Source organism: Plasmodium relictum, assembly GCF_900005765.1.
Source record: "Plasmodium relictum strain SGS1 genome assembly, chromosome: 7".
Taxonomy (NCBI): Eukaryota; Apicomplexa; class Aconoidasida; order Haemosporida; family Plasmodiidae; genus Plasmodium; species Plasmodium relictum.
This window is the reverse complement of record NC_041685.1, coordinates 205,133-224,475: the sequence shown is the minus strand read 5'-3', so window position 1 is coordinate 224,475 and position 19,343 is coordinate 205,133. Positions and strand designations below refer to the sequence as shown.

Sequence of the window (19,343 nt, the reverse complement as noted above, 5' to 3'; positions counted from 1 at the left end):
ATAAATATATCCATTTAAATTTTTAAAAAAATAAATATTTGGAAACATATATATATAAATAATCATGCACTAAAATATAAATTTGGCTATACAAATTATATATTTATAAATTCATTGAAACTATATATTTTATGTTTGCTTTTACTTCTTCCTTTTTATATTAAAAAAAAAATTATATATTAAATTAAAAAAAAGGCGAAAAATTGATAGATGCAAAATGAAAAAAAAGGATAAAAAAAAAAAGTTATTGTAGCTTAGGAGTAATTTTGATTCATGCAATTTCTTAGAAGCTTTTTTACTCATTGATGCATTCACTTCGAATTATACCTGTATTCATATATATATATATATATATATATAAATTAATGCTAATTGATTTTACAATTAATAAAAATATATAGCAAGAGATGAAAACAGCTAAAAAAAAGGAGAAAAAAATAAATTATTATAATATATATATAATTTATAAAAATATAGATACATACATATGTTTAACCAAGAAGTTGAGTAATGAATTTTTCAGAAACTTGCATTTGACAAAGCCAAAAAAATAACTTTTTATATTTGTCACTGAAACGAATGCAAAAAAAAAGAAAAAAAAAAAATTTATTTTAAAAAAAAAAAAAAAAAAAAAAAAGAATAACTCGCTACACCATTTTTTTTTTTAACAATGTCACTTTTTTTTTGAGTTTTAAAAATTTTTTTTATCATTTTTATATTTCATATAAAAATATATTTTTTTAAAAAAATATTTTTTTTCATAAAAATACTTTTTTTTTTATGAATATATTTTTTTATATAAATTTCTTATATCTTTTGACTTTTTTTTTATAATAAATATTTATTTTTTATTATTAATATTTTCAATTAGTTTATATAATAGTATTATTATATTCATTAATTTTTTCTTTAATAATTTTTAATAGTTAATTTTTTGTGTCGAAAGATTTTTTTCAAATTAAAGTAGTAGGAGAAAAAGAAATTATATATGCGTACATATAAACATACATACATATTTATATATATTTATATTTATATATATATTATTATATGGAACTTGTTCTTGTATATATAAAATAAAAAAAAAAATAAAATAAAAATAAAACAAATAAAAAAAAAATATTCTAGTGAAGATATTCAGGAAATGTACTTTGAGGAAATATTTGTTTTAAAAGAAAATAAAAATTTTAGTATTTAAATGTGTATATTTATACATATATATATTTATATATATATATATATATATATATTTCTTTTTTTCTTATATTTTTAGTTTATAGTTTAATTTTAATTTTTTATCATATTAAATGAATGTTTAGATTTATAATCGTTTTCTTTTTTTTTTTTTTTGATGTGACAGAACTATTACTATATATATTGTCATTTTATAAAAATATTATATTTATTATTTTTTTTTATTATAATATATATGTATGAAAATATATCTTTTATGTTATTTTTTAAAAATAACCAAAATAGAATATTAAAATTATATATACATATGCCCATATGCATATATAAGCATTTAGAGATATATATATAGAATTTTAATTGTTTAAATAGAAATAAAATTATTATTTAATTTTTTTTTTTTTATAATAATTATTCTTTTTTTTTTTTTTTTAAAGTATATTAAATAATAATTTTATTTAATTTTAAATTCTGTATATAGATTTGTAATTATATTTTAAGTTTGCTCATATATTTTTTTTTATTATTAGTTTTATTAAGAAAATAATCTGTTTAAAAAAAGAAAATATTCAATAATGTTGGCATAATATATATAGATAATAGTGCTGAGAAATAAAATTTATATAATTATAATATTTTATAATTTATTTTTTCAAATTTGTAAAAATATTAGGAATCATTAAAAAGTAATTAAATGCATATTAAAAATATTTTTTTTTAAATAAAATAATAATAAAAATTATATATTTCAAGCAATTATTTATGTATATATTCTGTATTATATTTAAAATTTTTTTTTTAATTGTATTATATTACATTATATGTATATATATAAATTATTTGTAATTTCTTAATTATATTATTATTATTTTTTTTTTTTTTTAATAATTTATAACAGGATTTAATATAATTTAAATTGATATTTAGTTTTTATTAATAAAATTGTTATTAAATTGTCATTATTATTAATTTTTTTTTTTTAATTATTTGTTAATTTTTTTTATTAGATAAATATGAAAAATATTCAACTAATGCTTTATGCATCTGAAATATGTTATAATATATTTATAAAAATTATTACAATTTTTCCTTTTTTTATTCCATTTTATATTTTTTTATCATACATAATTTAATTTTTTTATATATTTATTTTTATGATTGTATACACATATATTATTAAATAATAAGACTAATAGATGTAATATTGAAGGAAGAAAAACAGAAAAAAAAAAAAAAAAAAAAAACATAACAATAACACAGAATTTGTGAATACAAATTTTTAGTAAGCTTTTTCTCTTTTTTTTTCTTTAATTTTTTACTCTATAAAAAAAAAAAAAATATATTTTTATATATAAAAAATTTAATGTGAAAGTTTATCATTTTAAAACATTTTCATAGCAATTTTTTTTTCTTTAAAGATATATATGTTTATATTAGGTTTTTTTTATTTTATAAATATTTATGTATGGTAGCATAGATTTATATATTTACATATATATATATATATATATATATATATATATATATATATATATATAATTTTTTTTTTTATTATTATTTCAGCAAATATTTAATTATGTAATATTTGACTTTTTTTTTTTTTTTTTTGAATATATAAAATTAACTGTTTCTTTTATAAATAATATATATAAATTTTATAAATATTTTTTTTTATAACTGTTTTATATCTATTTTTTATATCATAAATATATAATTTTTTTATAAATCGGAATTTTTAAAAAAAAATTAAAAAACATATATTTTTTTTTCAATATTCTATATAATCTACATGATGAATACTAAAAAGAATTTTGCAAAATTTTTGGAAAAAAAAATGTTTATTAATGTTCCAAAAGACAAAATGAGTGAAGAGTTTAGGAATATAAGAAAAGAAGAAAATTTAAGTAATGTTGTAAATACAAGTGAAAGAAGAATTTTATTTTATAAAACAAAAATATGTCCATGGTATATTAAAGGGAAATGTGAAAGAAGAAAAACTTGTCTTTATGCTCATGCCCAAAATGAATTAAGAGAACTTCCAAATTTATGCAAAACTAGTTTGTGTCCAAAATTAAAAATAAATGAATTATGTAACGATAAAAAATGTAAATATGCACATACTAATATTGAATTAAGAGCTACAGAAAATTTATATAAAACTGCTTTATGTGAAAGTTTTCTTAAGGGGAAATGTTTCTCTGGTCAATTCTGTAGATATGCTCATGGGCATAACGAGTTAAGAGAAAATCCAATGGAAATAACAGATAAAAATATTATTATTGGTACTAGTAAAAATAAAAACGATAAATTAGATTTCGAAAAAAAGAAAAACGTTAGTAATAATAATAACAATAATAGTGGTGATATTTGCAAAAGAAACGAGACATATTGCATTTTTCCAAAAAAGAAGGAACTGTATTTTAGTAAACTTAACACTTTAACAGAAGACGATGGTGTTTATGATATAACTGAAACAATGGATACTCAAGTATTGAATGATAGTACAACAGAAAATTCATATGAATGTAACAAAAAGGCAGAATTTGTTTTTAAAAATGGTAATAATAATAATAATTTGCCATCACCTCTAGAAGCTTTTATGAAGCAAGATGAAAACTCGAAGTTTAATGAAGAACAATTTTTAAATGATAATTTAAATGTTTTAGGTTTTTTAGAAGAACACAATAATGTAGAAAAAATTGGAAAGACTAATAATGCAATTAATGAAATTAATAGTAATTCAAATAATTTTTATAATAATATGGATGTGAATTTTTTGAGAAAAAATAAAGATATAAGTAATAGTACTTCATCAATGATGAATTTTAGTATTGGTTCCCATGGAAAAGTTGACATGAACACTCACAATAATTTAGAAGACAATTATTATAATTTTAATGCTAATAATATAGATAAATTAAATTACGAAGACATATTTTTTAGTGATAATTCTTTTACAACAATAAATAGTAATGGAAATAGAACTCAGACTTTAAACAATTACATGATAAATGAATCAATTAATGGTAATGTGGGAGGAGTAGATCACATAAATAATCATAGAAATGTTAATCCAAATAATAGTAGAAACGATAATATTACAAATAATAAAGATATGGATAACTATGTTGGATGGGATAATTTTTCTTTATTTGGAAAAACGAAAACATTAATACCTGAAAACGATTATTTCAAAATATTTAATTATGGTATATGCAATAATGTTGATAACAAAATATATGATAATTGCAAGGTTTATAAAAATCAAATAGACAATAAAGTTGATAAATCTTTGTTTATTCTTTAAAAACGCTATAAAAAAAAAAAAAATTAAAAAAAAAAAAGAAAAATAATAAGTATATGAAAATGAACCAAAAAAAAAAAATTTTAAATAAAAAAATAATTTTTATAAAATATAGTAAAATTATATTAATTAAAAATAATTAAATTTTTAATAAAATTAAAATTAAAATTAATTGTGATCATTATTAAAAAACAGAAAAAATATATAAACTATATATTAAATGCAATAAATAAAAACATTAAAAAAATTATATATGGAAATATATTTATATAATTATATATTTAAACATATATGTGTTGTGTATACATAAAACTTTATTATTTTATTTTTTTAATTATGTTTTTAAAAGTACATTTTTTAAGTTTTTTTTAATTAATATTTGTTTTCATTGAATTATATAAATATGTGGTAAAAAAAAAAAAAAAGAAAAATTGTAATAATGAGAATTTATTATATTTTTAATGTGTTTCAAATTTTTTTTTAATTAACCTAAATTTCAAAGAAAAAAAATAACAAAAACATTTTGAATATAAAATTATATAGAAAAAAAAAAAAAAAAGATGAAAAATATTTTGAATATAAAATTAAATTATATATGATATAAAAAAAAAAAATAAATAAAATAAAAATAAAAAATTTGACGTCATTTTAAACGGTTACGTTAAATTTAAAGAAATTTTTGCTTTTTATAATGTAGTAAATATAATTTTTAACTGAATTATTAAAATATTGTAAGAACCTTTGGAAGAATAAAAAAACGTGATTTAAAAAATTTTCATTTAGAAAATATCTTCTACAAAATTTTTTTTTTTATACAATATCATACCCTAAGATTCTGGCAATTAATTCAAGACATAATTTTCCTGTTTTTGTTGCACTTTTCGAAATGGGTAATGAGTCACCATGAAATTTTTTTTCTTGTTCATCTAATAATGGATCATATTCTACTAAATCCATTGATACAACTCTTTTTGTGTCAGCCAGAATTTTCATTAATAAATTTATTTCTCTATAAGTTAACCCTCCTTTTGCAATTGTTCCAGTTCCAGGTGCAAAAATATTATCAACACTATCAATATCTAATGATATATGTATTGGACATTTTTCACTTGGATCAATTCTCTTTAAAGCGTTGGATATCGTATTATATATCCCATTTTGTTCAACATCAAATATAGTGTAGTAATTAATATTATATTTTTTTAAAATAATTTTTTCGTACATATCAATATCTCTTATCCCTATCATAGCTAAATTTTCTGCTTTCAAATAAGTCAAAGTTTCCGACCACTCAAAATATGGGACCTTCTTTTTGAAAAGCCCTAATGAATGAGCTAAAGGCATACCATGATAATTTCCCGAAGGAGATGTTTCAGGAGTGTTAATATCTCCATGGGCATCTATCCAAATAACCTTTAGATCCTTATAAATGTGTAATGAACTCAAAACACTAGCAAAAGCTATACTATGATCACCTCCGATATTTAATACAAAGTTTTTTTTTTTTAATTCATTACTCATAACATGAAATAGTCTTTCATTAAACCTTCCAATTAATTCTACGTTTTTTATATTATTATAATAATCATTCCCCAAGTATTTTTTATTCATATGCTCATCAATAATATCATTATATCCATTCAAAATTTCTTTTGAAGCATGTTTTTTGTTTATTGTATTATTCATTTTTGTATTTTCTTCTTCCTCTTTACTTTTATTTTTTGTAGTATTTGTTTCTATATTTCCTATATCTTCATAATTCCATCCCATAAACTTTATCACATTATGCAGACCTAATTTTCTTAAATCATCACATGCCAACTTTACTCCTTCCAAGGATTGCCCAGCCCCCAGTGGAGAACCAATTATGGAGACATTTTTTTTTACATAAAGATGTTCCTTTTCTTTGAAGGTTTGTATATAATTTTCAATAGTCTCAAGCATTTTTCATTAATTCTTTTAGAAATAATATTTTCCAAATATGCAATATTATAAAAAAAAAATTAAAATAGTGTATTAAAAGATTGAATCAAACAAAACTCATTAAAATTCAAAAGAATTTATATGAAATAAAAAATTGACAAAAATAAAAAAACAAACAAGAAGGTAAACAAAATAATTTAAATGATATAAAAAAATAAAGAAAAAAAAATTAATATTAAATAAGAATACATATATATATTTTCAAAAATATAATAATATTAAAAAAAAGTATAGAAATACTTATATGATGTTGATATGTATGCAAATATATTTAAGGTTCATATTTCTTAAAAAAAAAAGTACATATGGAAGCTAAAATAAGTACACACATAAAAGCATAAATTGGTATGAATACATTTTTTTTTTTAAATATTAAATAATTTTTGAAATCCTTAAGTATTTATATCCCTTTTTATTTATCTCCAAATATTTTTTTAATAAAAATTATAATAGATGTTATTACATTATTCATGAAATAATAAAAAAAAAAATTCTATATCCTTTAATTAAAGTTATAATTTTATTATTTGAGCATTTCTATAAAAAATAAATTTATAAAACAATATTTCCTTAAAAAAGTATCTATATAAACTAATTGTATTATTAATACTCACATTTAGTTTTTAAAGCATAATCATAGAATAAACAAAAATATTATATTATGTAAAAGAAAATATTATATACAAAGCTTGTTAAAAATAATATATATATAAAATTTTAAATAAGAAATTTTTTCAAAAGAATATATCTATATATATTCTTTATTTCTGTCAACTTCAAATGAAAATTTAAAATTTATGTATTATAGTATTTTTTTTTTCTTTTTTTTTTTTAGTTTTAAATAAATTCATAAATATGCTTAAGAAAGTTTAATATATTTGAAATAAAAGGAAAATAAATAATTCATTTTAATTTTTTTTAAATTTAATAATTATAATTCAATACCTTTTTAATTAAAAGAACTAGAATAAGTATCTTTAAAATAGGATTTTTTTTTATTATATTTTTATATTTCTTTAAAACTTTTAGAGAAAAGATACGATTTATATAAATATTAGCAGCATTAATATATGTAAATAATGAAAAATGCACAAAATTTTGCAATAAAATAATATATATCAAAGAAAAAAAAAAAAAATTTAACATATAATATTTTTGCAATATTATAAAAATATAGAAATACTTAAAACTTTACTAAAAAAATTCTTTACATTAAAATGTTTTTTTACCTAATATAAATCTTCTTAAGCATAAAATTCATTTATAATTTGAGAAAAATGAAATTTAGGTATTTTTAATTTAAATCAGTATAATTAATATTATAAAATTATGTTATATTGCATGGAAATTTCTTGAAAAATGTTACTAGAATTCTTTAAATTTTGGTTTTACGTTATACTATTTCCGATTTACTTAAAAAAATAAAAAGAAAAATTTAGTGCATTATATAGTGTTTACTGGTAAAAACATAAGCAAAAAATTTTAAATAAAATTTTTAAAATTATTTTTTTTTCTTTTTGATATATTTGTTGATATAATTTATTATTGATCTTCTAATAGATTAATTCAGGCTAATTTTTTATATCTTAAATTTTTTTTTTTTATTTCTATGCTGATTTTTTATCCTTACTTTTTGTTCATTTCTTCTATTTCCTCTTTCCAAATTAATGTTTTCATAAATTTTAAGTAAGAATCTAAATATTATCAATAAAAAATATTTCATTTTTAAATTCATATAACTAAATGAAATGAAATTCTTTTCAGGAATATGATTTTATGAACATTAAATCATTTTACAAATTCATGTATATAATAATATTAATTTATTATTTTATGATTTATTTTAAATAGTAACGATTAAAAATAATAAAAATAATGAGTTTTCCGTTAGAAGCTTCTTTGTTGACTATAAAGAAAAATAAATTTCTAAATTTTCGATACAAAAATAAATAAAAATTTGTACTTACTATATAAAAGAAAAAAGAAAATATAATACCCTATTATTTGCAAATAATTATTTTTAAAAAAATGAAAAGATAATTTATAAAAAAAAATTTTTTTTAAATATTATCTTTTAGAATATTAGAGAGATACATTTATATTACATCTAAAAAATATATAACATTTCAGTTTTAATATAAATTACTATATATAATTTGAATTCTTTATCATATTTTAAAAGATATAATTACTTAAGAATCAAAAGTCTTTGTTAGTTTACACTTTTTGAATTTTATTGTTTTTTTTTTTTTTTATGCAATTCTTTTTTTCATTTCTATAAATTTATATATGTAATTTTATAAGGTGCTCTCCTTAGGTTAAATGGTAATTGATCACTCTCTTTAGCATATTAAGAAACTTTTATTTTATTTATTTATTTTTTATTTAAATAGTTAAAATTATAATTTATATATTATAAAAAATTTTAAAATGTGATAACATATGTTTCACTATAAATTATTATAAATATATAAAATTATTTATAATTTATTTTTTTCTATATTGAATATATTTTAATCATTCTTATTTATATATGATCATATAGATAATCTAAATAATATTTTAATTTTTTTTTCTTTTATTATTAAAACTATAATGGAAAAAAAAAGAGAAATTGTAATTATTTTTAGAAGAAACTTCTTGTTGTGTGGTATTAAAAAGGGTTTATAATTTTAAAAGAATAATAGATTAACAAAATAATTTATTCCACATATTCATTAATTTTATCATTTTAATTTTTTTACTCTTTTTTTATAAATATATAAGAAATATTAATAATTTTAGTTAATGATTTTTATGATATATATAATGATACATTATTATATAAATTTGTTCTTTTTTCTGAGCGTTCTGCGATAAATGGGTCTCTATATTAAACACTTTTTTTTTTATCCATTAAAATCTATTTTTTTCATTTTAGCAAATTATAAAAAAAAAAAAAAAAATAATAATAATAATAATATTAATAATAATATTAATAATAATAATAATAATAATAATAATAATAATAATAATAATAATAACAATAATAATAATAGTAATAGTAATAGTAATAATAAGAAGAAATAATAATAGTTAAAAGATCTTAAAAAATTTTAGAGACTTGTTTTGTGACTTAAATGGTGCACATAAATTAGAACAAATTGTTTGGAGAAAATCTTAAATCTTTTATATATTATTTAACTAGATTATTATTGATCTTTTATGTTAAAAAAAAAAAAAAATAAGATGAAAGAAAACAAAGCAATAAATTATAATATGAAAAAAAAAGAAACTTAATATATATATATAGAATGATATATTTTTTATTTTATTTTGTTTTTTTTCTTTATGCTTTATGTTCTTGAGCTAACATATTTATATATAAGGAAATTTAAAAATAAAAATGTGTGCATTCATTTTTTTATTTTATTGTATTTTTTTTTTTTATAACATATATTATTGCAAGTTATTTATATACATTTTTTTATAAAAAAATAATCATTATATTAATCTAAATATATTTTTATTTCTTTTTTAAAAATATTTTAGTTCATATTTTATTTTAAAGAGAAGCTACAAATAAATAGACCATATAATTTTTTATTAAAAAAAAAGTGTAAACAAATAAAACAGCTCATATTCTATAATTCGCATTTGTTTTTATTTTTTATTAATAAACTTGTTAGCCCTTTTTTTTTTTCACCTTTATTATTTTTTTATTATTTTTGTATATATTTATTTAATAAAATGTAAGAGTTTACTAATCAGATACAATTATTAATATTTTTTTTTTTTTTTTTTTTGAAATGAAGCAAAGTTTTCCTTTAAAAATTAAATTATATATTATATATTTAATTATTTCATTATTTAAAATTTTTTTTACTTTTTTGTTATTTAAATATATACTTATTTTTTAATGGGTATTTTATTTTGTTAGTACAAATATGCTGAACTAAATTTTCACATAATTTTTTTTTATATATTAGAAATACATTTGTAGTTTTTATTTTGTTCTGAAAAAATATTTTTATTTAAAAACATTTTATATTTTTTTTATTTTTCATATAATTAAAAAAAAAAAAAAAAAACTTTTGTTAAAAAAAAACAAATGACTAAAGAAATTTTTTTATATGTATCTCTTATATATATGTATTTTTAATATAACAAGGCTATTAAAAAATAAAAAGAATGAAAAGAGAAAATAATAGTTCGTCAAAAGCAACGATTAACAATTTAAAAAAAAACAGAACTACAGAAAAGCATGTTAATTCAAAAGTGAATACAAAGGTTCCTGTATCATTTAAAGAAAAATTACAAATAAAAAAAAAAGACAGTATAACTTACAATAAAGGCAACACTAGCATAACAAAGGAGAATAGTTCAAATTCTTCAGAATATATAAAAGTATGTGGTGAAGAAAAAGACAATGAAAATATCTTAAAAATGGAAAAAAAAAGTGAAGAAATTGATATAAATGGGAATATTGAATTCACAAATAAAGAAGATAGCAATAATGATAGTAATGTAATAGTTAATGATAATCATGATGATAAAAATATTTATAAAGAAGATGAAATAGAAAAATATAGAGAACTAAACAAAAATAAAGAAGAAGAAATAGAAGAAAAAATAGTCAATAAAAAAGAGATGCTCAATGAAAAAATAAAAAATTATGAAAATATATATAAAATGGAAAGTTTAGTAGAAAATTATAAAGAAAAAAATGAAGATAAAAAAGAAGAAAATGAAAATGAGAAAGTAAAAAGAAAAACTGAATATGCAGGATATACTGGTAATGAAATAAAAGGTGAAGATGAAAAAAATGATGAGAATAAAAATGAAAATGAATATGAAGAAGATGATGATGAAGATGAAGATGAAGATGAAGATGAAAATGGAGAAGAAAAACAAAAAAAAAAAATAGGAAATGATAAATCTTATGAAAAAAGTAGTATATATCAAAGTATATTAAAAAAATTGAATATAGAGAAAAATGAAGAATTAGAAAATAGTCATATTATAATATTTGGTAATAAAGATGTAGGAAAGTCTTCCTTAATTCAATCATTACAATATGTATCTATGCAAGGAGATATAAATAATGAAGAATTGTATCAGAATGAAAATCGAGTATTACCACTAGATTATGCTTGTTTAAATGTTAGAAATTTAGAAGAAAACAGTAAAATAAAAGATATAAAAGGAAATAGCCATATATGGGTACTGCAACATTCTTCTTATATTAGTTCATTAATTAAACATATGAAAAAATTTAAAAATATAAAAAATATAATTATTTTAATGTGTACTGATTTATATAAGCCGTATAATATTATATCTGATTTAAATCATTGGATAGAATCTTTATATGTTTTATTTGAAGAATTGCATTCTTATTACGATTTAGAAGTATTTAATGAATTAAAAGGAAAATTAGAAAATTATATATATAATTATAAAAAACATATATTTGAAAAAAAAAATAAAAATAAAAATGATACTTTTGATTTAGATAAAAAGAGCTTAGTCAAAATCAATTTAGCTTTTCCTATATTTTTTATTATTTGTAAATCAGATGGTTATGAAATTTTAAACAATCGAACTTATCAAGGGTACATTGACGTAATCATTTCTTATTTGCGTAATTTAGCTATAACTTATCAAGCATCTATTATATTTTGCAATACTGTAAATAAAAAAGAACCAAAGAATATAGATATTTTATATAAATACATAATGCATAGAATTTATGATTTTCCTTTTAATGAAAACCCTATATTAGATAAATATGAAAAAATATTCATACCATCAGGATATGACGATATAGAATTAATAAATGAATCAATTAAAAATACTTTTGTTGAAAATTTTAGTAAACCTTATGACTCTATTATTATTAAACCAATTTCAAATAAAAGTATTGTTGAGCATAGCCAAAACATTGTTCAAGATGTTTATTTTAATGATTTTTTAGCGAGTATAGCTTATGATATAACCACTAATGAAACGAATGATAAAAAGGAAGCTGATGAAGAAAAATTAAAAAATTCAGTAATTTTTAATGAAAATAGCAAAATTAAAGAAGAAAATAATCAGAAAAGTTTAAATAAAGAAAAAAATGATCAATCTCTGCACAGTTTTTTTCAAAGTCTTTTAGCAAAAGGAAGATCAAAATCCCCAAGTGCTCCAAATATATCATCATTACCTTTGGAAAAAAAACTTTAAATTCAAAAATACACACATATAGTTATATATATGTATTCAAAATAATGAAATAAGAAAAACAATAAATTTTATGCAGTTATCTATTTATATTATAGAAAAAAAAAAGTAAATATTTAACATTAAAAATTATATAACAGAAAATACCTACAATTTGTTTACATATTATATTATTATTTTTTTTATGTTATTTTTTTATTTTTTTTTTTTTTAATTAATTTTTTCTTTTTTCTTTTTAATTAATCATTATTTATTTATTTATTTTTTTTTTTTTTTTGTTATTTAATTTTTTTAGTTTTTCCTTATTTTTTTGAAATAATATATACATAGTATATATATTTATTTATTTTGTTACATTTTGATTTTTATTAAAATGAATATGGTCATTATTAAATGGAAGAAATGTACTTTATTGAGTACTTAAACTTTTCTTTTTTTTTATTGGTATTTTTACATATAGAGTTATAATTAACAAAATATACATTTATATATATATACTTAGAAAAAATATAATAAATAAAATATTTTTTATATAAATATACGAGAAGACTATATTTAAAATATATATATATTAAAAAAAAGTACAACATAAATTATTATAAAATGTAAAAGGTACAATTTTGAGAGAAAAAAAAAATATATACTATGAAATAAAAAGAAAAAAAATAAAATACATAATATGAAGTAAAAAATAAAAAGAAGGGAAAAAAAAAAATGAACAAATTATATAAAACAAAAATAACTATATCAAAATTCTATAAGAAATTAACCAAGTGAAATAAAAGATTTATTGATAAGCCAAAAATACTATCAATATTTCCTTTTATTTCATTTATATATTTATGCATAAAAGTATTTTCTATTTTTAATGCACCAGCACAAAAATATATAGATAAATCTTCCAATATTTTATTTATAATGTTATCATTCATATCACATATTTTTATAACGGATTCATCAATTCCAGTTATAATTCTTTCAGTTTTAAAATCAATTAATGTAATACAACTATAGCTAAAGCATTTGTTATTGTTATATGATTTAAGAAAATCATATGCCTCTTTTTCATCCTTTGGTTTTTCATATATTTTATTATTACAGTAGATTACTTCATCACCTACTAATAATAGTAGTCTCTTGTTTTTGCTCAACTCCAAAATTCTATTTCTTAATTTTGTGTTATTTTTAATTATATTCAATAATTTCAATCCTTTTGCTATAGAAATATTTGATGTTAATGTAAAAGGATCATGACTTTTTCTGCATCCAATTTTTTTTTCATCAATTTTTATATGAATGGATAAAAAATTTAAATTGCTTTTTTTTAAAATATATTTCCTTGAGTTAGATGTAGAACCAAGAATAAAAAAATAATCATCTAAATCGTTCAAGTTTTTTATGTTAAGAGAATTTGAAGCTTGCATATTTGACATATAATTTTTTATATATCTATCACAAATGTCACATTCATCATTTTTTTCGTCATAACATAAGTATAATACATTTTTTTTTCTATTATTATGCACATTTATGTTTTCATTTAAGCATTTCATTATTTTCATTTTATTTAAATTATTATATTCTTCGTAAATACATGTATTCTTATTTTCTTCTATCTCATTTTTATATAATTCATTTGATGAGTTTATAGATATATTTTTTTTTTTATCATCATTATGAATAGAGTTATTTGAAATATGGCTACTCTCTTTTTCTTCACTTTCTTCGTTATTTACTATATATTTATATAAGTTTTCATCCATTAAATTATTTACTTTTATTATTTTATGCCTAATATTTTTGTTATACACACGAGAAGTTAAATTAGAAATAATTTCATCATCAATTTCTAATTCAAATTCATTATATAATTGATTTTCAATATTTAAATTCTCCTCATCTTTTAAAACATTTCCATTACTTAATTCATTTTTTGTATTTAATATATTATTTTCTTTATATTCTCCAAAATTGAATTTATTCATTTTTTTAATTCTCTTTTTTTTGTTATTATTATTTCTTATTATAATTTCTCACGTTAACTTTTTTTTTTTCTTTATTTTAATGAGTTTCTACTTTATCCAATATTTAATCTTATTCTTTTTTATTTTATAACCTATTTTTATGACTTAATTTCCTTGTATTTATTTTTATTGTTTTTTTTTTTTTGGGGTTTTGATAAATTTCATCAAATATTACATTACTATAGCTTATTTAATATCAGGATATGTTTAATAATTCTACGATTATAAATATAAGAAAAAATTTTTATTTTTCTTAACATATATTTTTTTTATTAGAAGGATTTAATTATGTCTAAATTTTGCTCATGAAAAAAAAAAAAAAAATAATTGTAAAAAGGAGACATATATAGAATAACTAAAAATGTTAAAAGTAATATATATATATATATATATATTCATATGAAATTAGATAAAAGATTAGAATGACTTATATTTAAAAATATAGTAGATTCATATAATTAAAAATAGACTTAAAAAAAGATATTTAGAAAATTAAAAAATCTTGAACTTTATATTTTTAAATGTTTAGAAATATATAGTTAAGATATTATTTTTTAAGTAATAAATATGTAAAAATCTATAAAAAAAAAAGAAAAAAAAATGAGATAAATAAAAGAAACTAAATGGTTTTAAATAAAAATTTAATAATAAAATACATCTTATTAATAATTAAAATATTTAAATAAATCCATTAAGAGAAAACGTAAATTATTAAGAACTATAAAAAAAAACCAATTAAAAGCATAACTTTTTTTTTTATTTTGGAATTTTGTGTTGAAGAAACTATGAAATCTTATAATTCATTTTGAACGAAAAAAATAAAAAAAAAAAAAAAGCATGTAAACAAAATATTACAAATTGAATTATTTACATAAATAAATCTATATATATTTGGTTTATCAATAAAAAAATTCATAAAACTAATATATTTTGTAATATACATAAAATATTTTTATTCTTTTTATCTTAAAAAGGACATTTTTTTTTTTTTTAATATTACTATATGAAAATTATTTTATTTCTTTTTATCTTTTTTAATTGTTAACTATGTTTATTATAACAATATTAATGATGAATTAAGTTTATATTCTTGATGTGTAACAATAAATTGTATATATATTTTAATTACAATATTATGGACCTATGTTTAATTTACAATATACAAAAAATATAATTTATTTGTAATTTTTTACAAAAATATACTTTTTCTTATTGTCACTAATTCTAATTATGAATAAGAAATTTTTATTTATTTTGATTTTTTTATTAAGGAATATAGCAAAAAAAATTGAGAGTAAATTATTTTTTAATGAAAAAAAATTATTTTTTCCTGGAAATTTTACAAAAAAAAGGAACTTAACTTATTATTTTATAAAAAGAAATAAAGATGATAATAAAAAAAAAGAATTACAAAATGTCTACAAATTAAATAATGGAATTTCTCTACTAAATGAAAAATTTAAGAGCGCTAAAGAAAAGATATTTTTATATTTTAAAAAAAATAAAAATATTATTGAAAAGTTAAAAGATCTAAATGAAAAAAAAAGTACATGGTTTTTTACTGGATATGCTAAAAATATATTTAATTATAATTCTTCTTATAATGTTATTGGGCTCGAAGAAATAAAAGAAATTGATCATAAGAATTTAATTTTAAGGAATAAAATTGATTTAAATGAAGTTTCTAAGAAATATAATAATGTAGAGAAACAAAATAATTTTTTGATAATTAATGGTTACGAAGTAAAAAAGTATGTAATTTTTTATAAAAATGATGATAATAGTTCTGGAGAAAATTTTATTATGTGCAATTATAATTACTTCATTTTTTATTTATTAGACAAAGTAAATAGTAAATTTTATATTTTAATAAATAATTTAAGTGATGAAAATATTATTTATGAAGTAAAAGAATTAAATAAAAAGGATTTTTCTGATTTTTTCTACAAATTAAATAATAAAATTGATTTAAATACAATAAATATCATTTCTTTAAGTAATAAAAATATTTTACAAGATTTTACAAATGATGGATATAGAAGTGAATCTGTATATGATAGCTATACAGATAAATTTAAATTTCACTTAAAGAAAATTTGTTCCTTATCAAATAAATCTAATATATTTTTAAAAGATAACATTAGTACCGAAAATTTTAAATCAAGAAACACTTTAATTTATAGCAAAAAAAATTTTATCCTTCAGGAGAAAACTTATTTTCAGTATTTAAAGAATTTTTTTATTAATAATGAAAAAGACAATGATTTATTTGAGATAATTTTTAAAAATAACAATGCTTATAAACTATATGTTCAAAATAATATAAATGATAATTCTTATTATATTTTAAAAAACACAAAAATTAGCAAAAAAAAATTAAATCAATTGTACAAATTATTAACAAATTATCACTATAAAAACAAAAAGAGCAAAGATCAATTTTTTACATATGCCAAGGTATTATTTAGTATATATAAAAGAGAATTTGAAAAAGAAAAAGAAAAACAAAAAAATAAAGAAAATAATTATACCAAAAGTATTTATATAAGTATTGGTGCAAAAGAATATTTAATTGATAAAGATGCTTCAATTCTAAGAAAAAAGGGTGAAATTTTATTATTTAGTTTAGCCAAACAATTTTTGAATAATTTAATTTCATGCATAAATATATAAAATTATATTTTCCCTTTAAAAATAAGATAATATATAACAATATTTTCAACACAATTTTTTTATTATTTTTTATAGATATATTTATTTAAATAGACAAATAGATATATATGATAATGTGGTTTTTTATATCTTCCTTTATGTGTTGGAAAAACCTTCATATATATTTTTTTAAAAAGTAATTTAATTTTTCATATTTATTTGTTAACTTTTTGTTTTATTTTATTTTTTTTTTTTTTTATTTTCATTTTTTATTTTGTTTTAGAAAATAAAATGAAAATTTTCATTTATCTTTTTATTTATTTGTGATTTAAAGTGCATAAATTGTGCATATGCATATATTATATACTTTTTAATAAAAAAGAAAAAAAAATGAGATTATAAAATGTGCGAACTTTTTTTATTATTTAAACATCAAAAAATTGACGTTTTTAAAATCCCTCCTAGACCTTTTGAAGGACATAGGTTAAGGAGAAACAATCTACAAACAAAAACATACAACTAATTCTTTTTTCCTACAATTCAATTTTAAAAAAATATCGTGTATATATATATTCTTTTATATCTTTTATTTTATAATATTTAAAGTAAAAAAAGTTTTTATTATTTAGAGCAGAATATTGGAAAGAAAAAATATGGGAAGGTTTCATTGTTCTGTATATAAAAAATAATGAAATTCTTTTAAAATTAGTTGATGAAAATGGTTATTTCAAATATATACCATATATTAAACTTAGAAAGAAAATTAAAATAAGTTATTCAAATTCACTTTTTATAAAAAAAAAAAAAAAATTTAATTTTTTGTTCTTATAGAAATATTATTTGCTCAATGCATTGTCCCATATAATTATGAAGTTGTTGTAGAAAAAGGTAAAGAAACAAAAAGCGCATAAAAATATACTTTATATATTTATTTGTATATAGATTTATTTTTAAATGATTAAATATTATAGATATAATTTAAATAGAAATTTTATAAATTGTTTTATTAAACTAATTATATCTATCAATTTTAATTGTTATTTTTTCTTAGCTATAGATAGCTCAAGATATTTTTCCATTAGAGTTGAAAATACTAATGATAAAAATGAAAGTATTAAAAAAATACGAAAAAAAAAGACAATAAAGAAAATACATATATATATATGTATTTTAAAATTATTTTATCTTTATTATTTAAAAGTAAATTCAAATAAAAAAAAAAATAAAAAATTTTTTTTTTTTTTAAGTCATGTATTCTTTTATAGGAATATACTTTGAGGAGAGAACAGTGGCATTTAATTTCATTTGTACAATTAATGATTTTTATAGGTTTAAGTAATAAAATTAAAAAAAGATGAATAATAAATAAATTATATATTTTATGAATGAGAAAATTACTAATTATTGACAAATATTAATATTCTAAATTATGCAGAATTTTTAATAGGAAATCCAATTCATTTGAACAAAAAAAATTACATAAATTAAATGAAGGTAATATATAATGTTTAATTTTTTATATATTTTCAAATTGTTTTTTAAAAAAGTAATATAAAATTATCTTATATTCTTATCACTTTACTATTATTATGATTATTATTAATTATTATTATTTTATGTATTTATTTTATTTTATTTTATTTTTTTTTGTATTTCAAGGAGAGAAAATAACATTAAAAATAAAAGGATTAAACGTTAAAGAGAGGTTAGATTATCCTTTTTAATTTTATAAAATTAAAAAAAAATATATATAGTTTTAAAAGTTTTTATACTTTTCAAATAATAAAAAAATATGATATAATAAAATAAGAAAATAATTTATGTCTAAAAATAATTTTATATTTTATTTTACTTTATTTTTACTTATAGAACAAAAAAAAATGAAAAGAATCTTGATCTAGAATCTCCAAAATAAATGTTTTGAAGCATGAAGAAATAATAATAATAATAAAAATAAGAATAAAATAACAAATAAATATGTATAA

At 16.6% G+C, this 19,343-nt stretch overlaps 6 protein-coding genes across 6 annotated transcripts; 4 read left to right on the top strand and 2 right to left on the bottom strand.

Moving 5' to 3' along the window:
- Positions 1 to 2,983: 2,983 nt before the first annotated feature.
- Positions 2,984 to 4,498, top strand: PRELSG_0703900 (zinc finger protein, putative; the record flags this gene model as incomplete). The annotated part of the gene is made up of 1 exon (XM_028675721.1): positions 2,984 to 4,498. One exon carries the CDS (start codon positions 2,984 to 2,986, stop codon positions 4,496 to 4,498), a length of 1,515 nt encoding a protein of 504 aa, XP_028532282.1.
- Positions 4,499 to 5,305: 807 nt separating this feature from the next.
- On the bottom strand, positions 5,306 to 6,439 carry PRELSG_0703800 (arginase, putative; the record flags this gene model as incomplete). Its single annotated transcript, XM_028675720.1, has 1 exon — positions 5,306 to 6,439. One exon carries the CDS (start codon positions 6,437 to 6,439, stop codon positions 5,306 to 5,308), a length of 1,134 nt encoding a protein of 377 aa, XP_028532281.1.
- Positions 6,440 to 10,648: 4,209 nt separating this feature from the next.
- On the top strand, positions 10,649 to 12,685 carry PRELSG_0703700 (dynein light intermediate chain 2, cytosolic, putative; the record flags this gene model as incomplete). Its single annotated transcript, XM_028675719.1, has 1 exon — positions 10,649 to 12,685. One exon carries the CDS (start codon positions 10,649 to 10,651, stop codon positions 12,683 to 12,685), a length of 2,037 nt encoding a protein of 678 aa, XP_028532280.1.
- Positions 12,686 to 13,437: 752 nt separating this feature from the next.
- Positions 13,438 to 14,667, bottom strand: PRELSG_0703600 (Maf-like protein, putative; the record flags this gene model as incomplete). The annotated part of the gene is made up of 1 exon (XM_028675718.1): positions 13,438 to 14,667. The coding sequence occupies one exon, from the start codon at positions 14,665 to 14,667 to the stop codon at positions 13,438 to 13,440; it is 1,230 nt and encodes a 409-aa protein (XP_028532279.1).
- Positions 14,668 to 15,936: 1,269 nt separating this feature from the next.
- Positions 15,937 to 17,379, top strand: PRELSG_0703500 (conserved Plasmodium protein, unknown function; the record flags this gene model as incomplete). The annotated part of the gene is made up of 1 exon (XM_028675717.1): positions 15,937 to 17,379. One exon carries the CDS (start codon positions 15,937 to 15,939, stop codon positions 17,377 to 17,379), a length of 1,443 nt encoding a protein of 480 aa, XP_028532278.1.
- A 382-nt stretch (positions 17,380 to 17,761) lies between these two features.
- PRELSG_0703450 (NECAP-like protein, putative) lies at positions 17,762 to 19,273 on the top strand (the record flags this gene model as incomplete). Its single annotated transcript, XM_028675716.1, has 8 exons — positions 17,762 to 17,841; positions 17,988 to 18,079; positions 18,190 to 18,246; positions 18,410 to 18,469; positions 18,606 to 18,693; positions 18,794 to 18,852; positions 19,018 to 19,063; positions 19,228 to 19,273. 8 exons carry the CDS (start codon positions 17,762 to 17,764, stop codon positions 19,271 to 19,273), a joined length of 528 nt encoding a protein of 175 aa, XP_028532277.1.
- Positions 19,274 to 19,343: the final 70 nt, after the last annotated feature.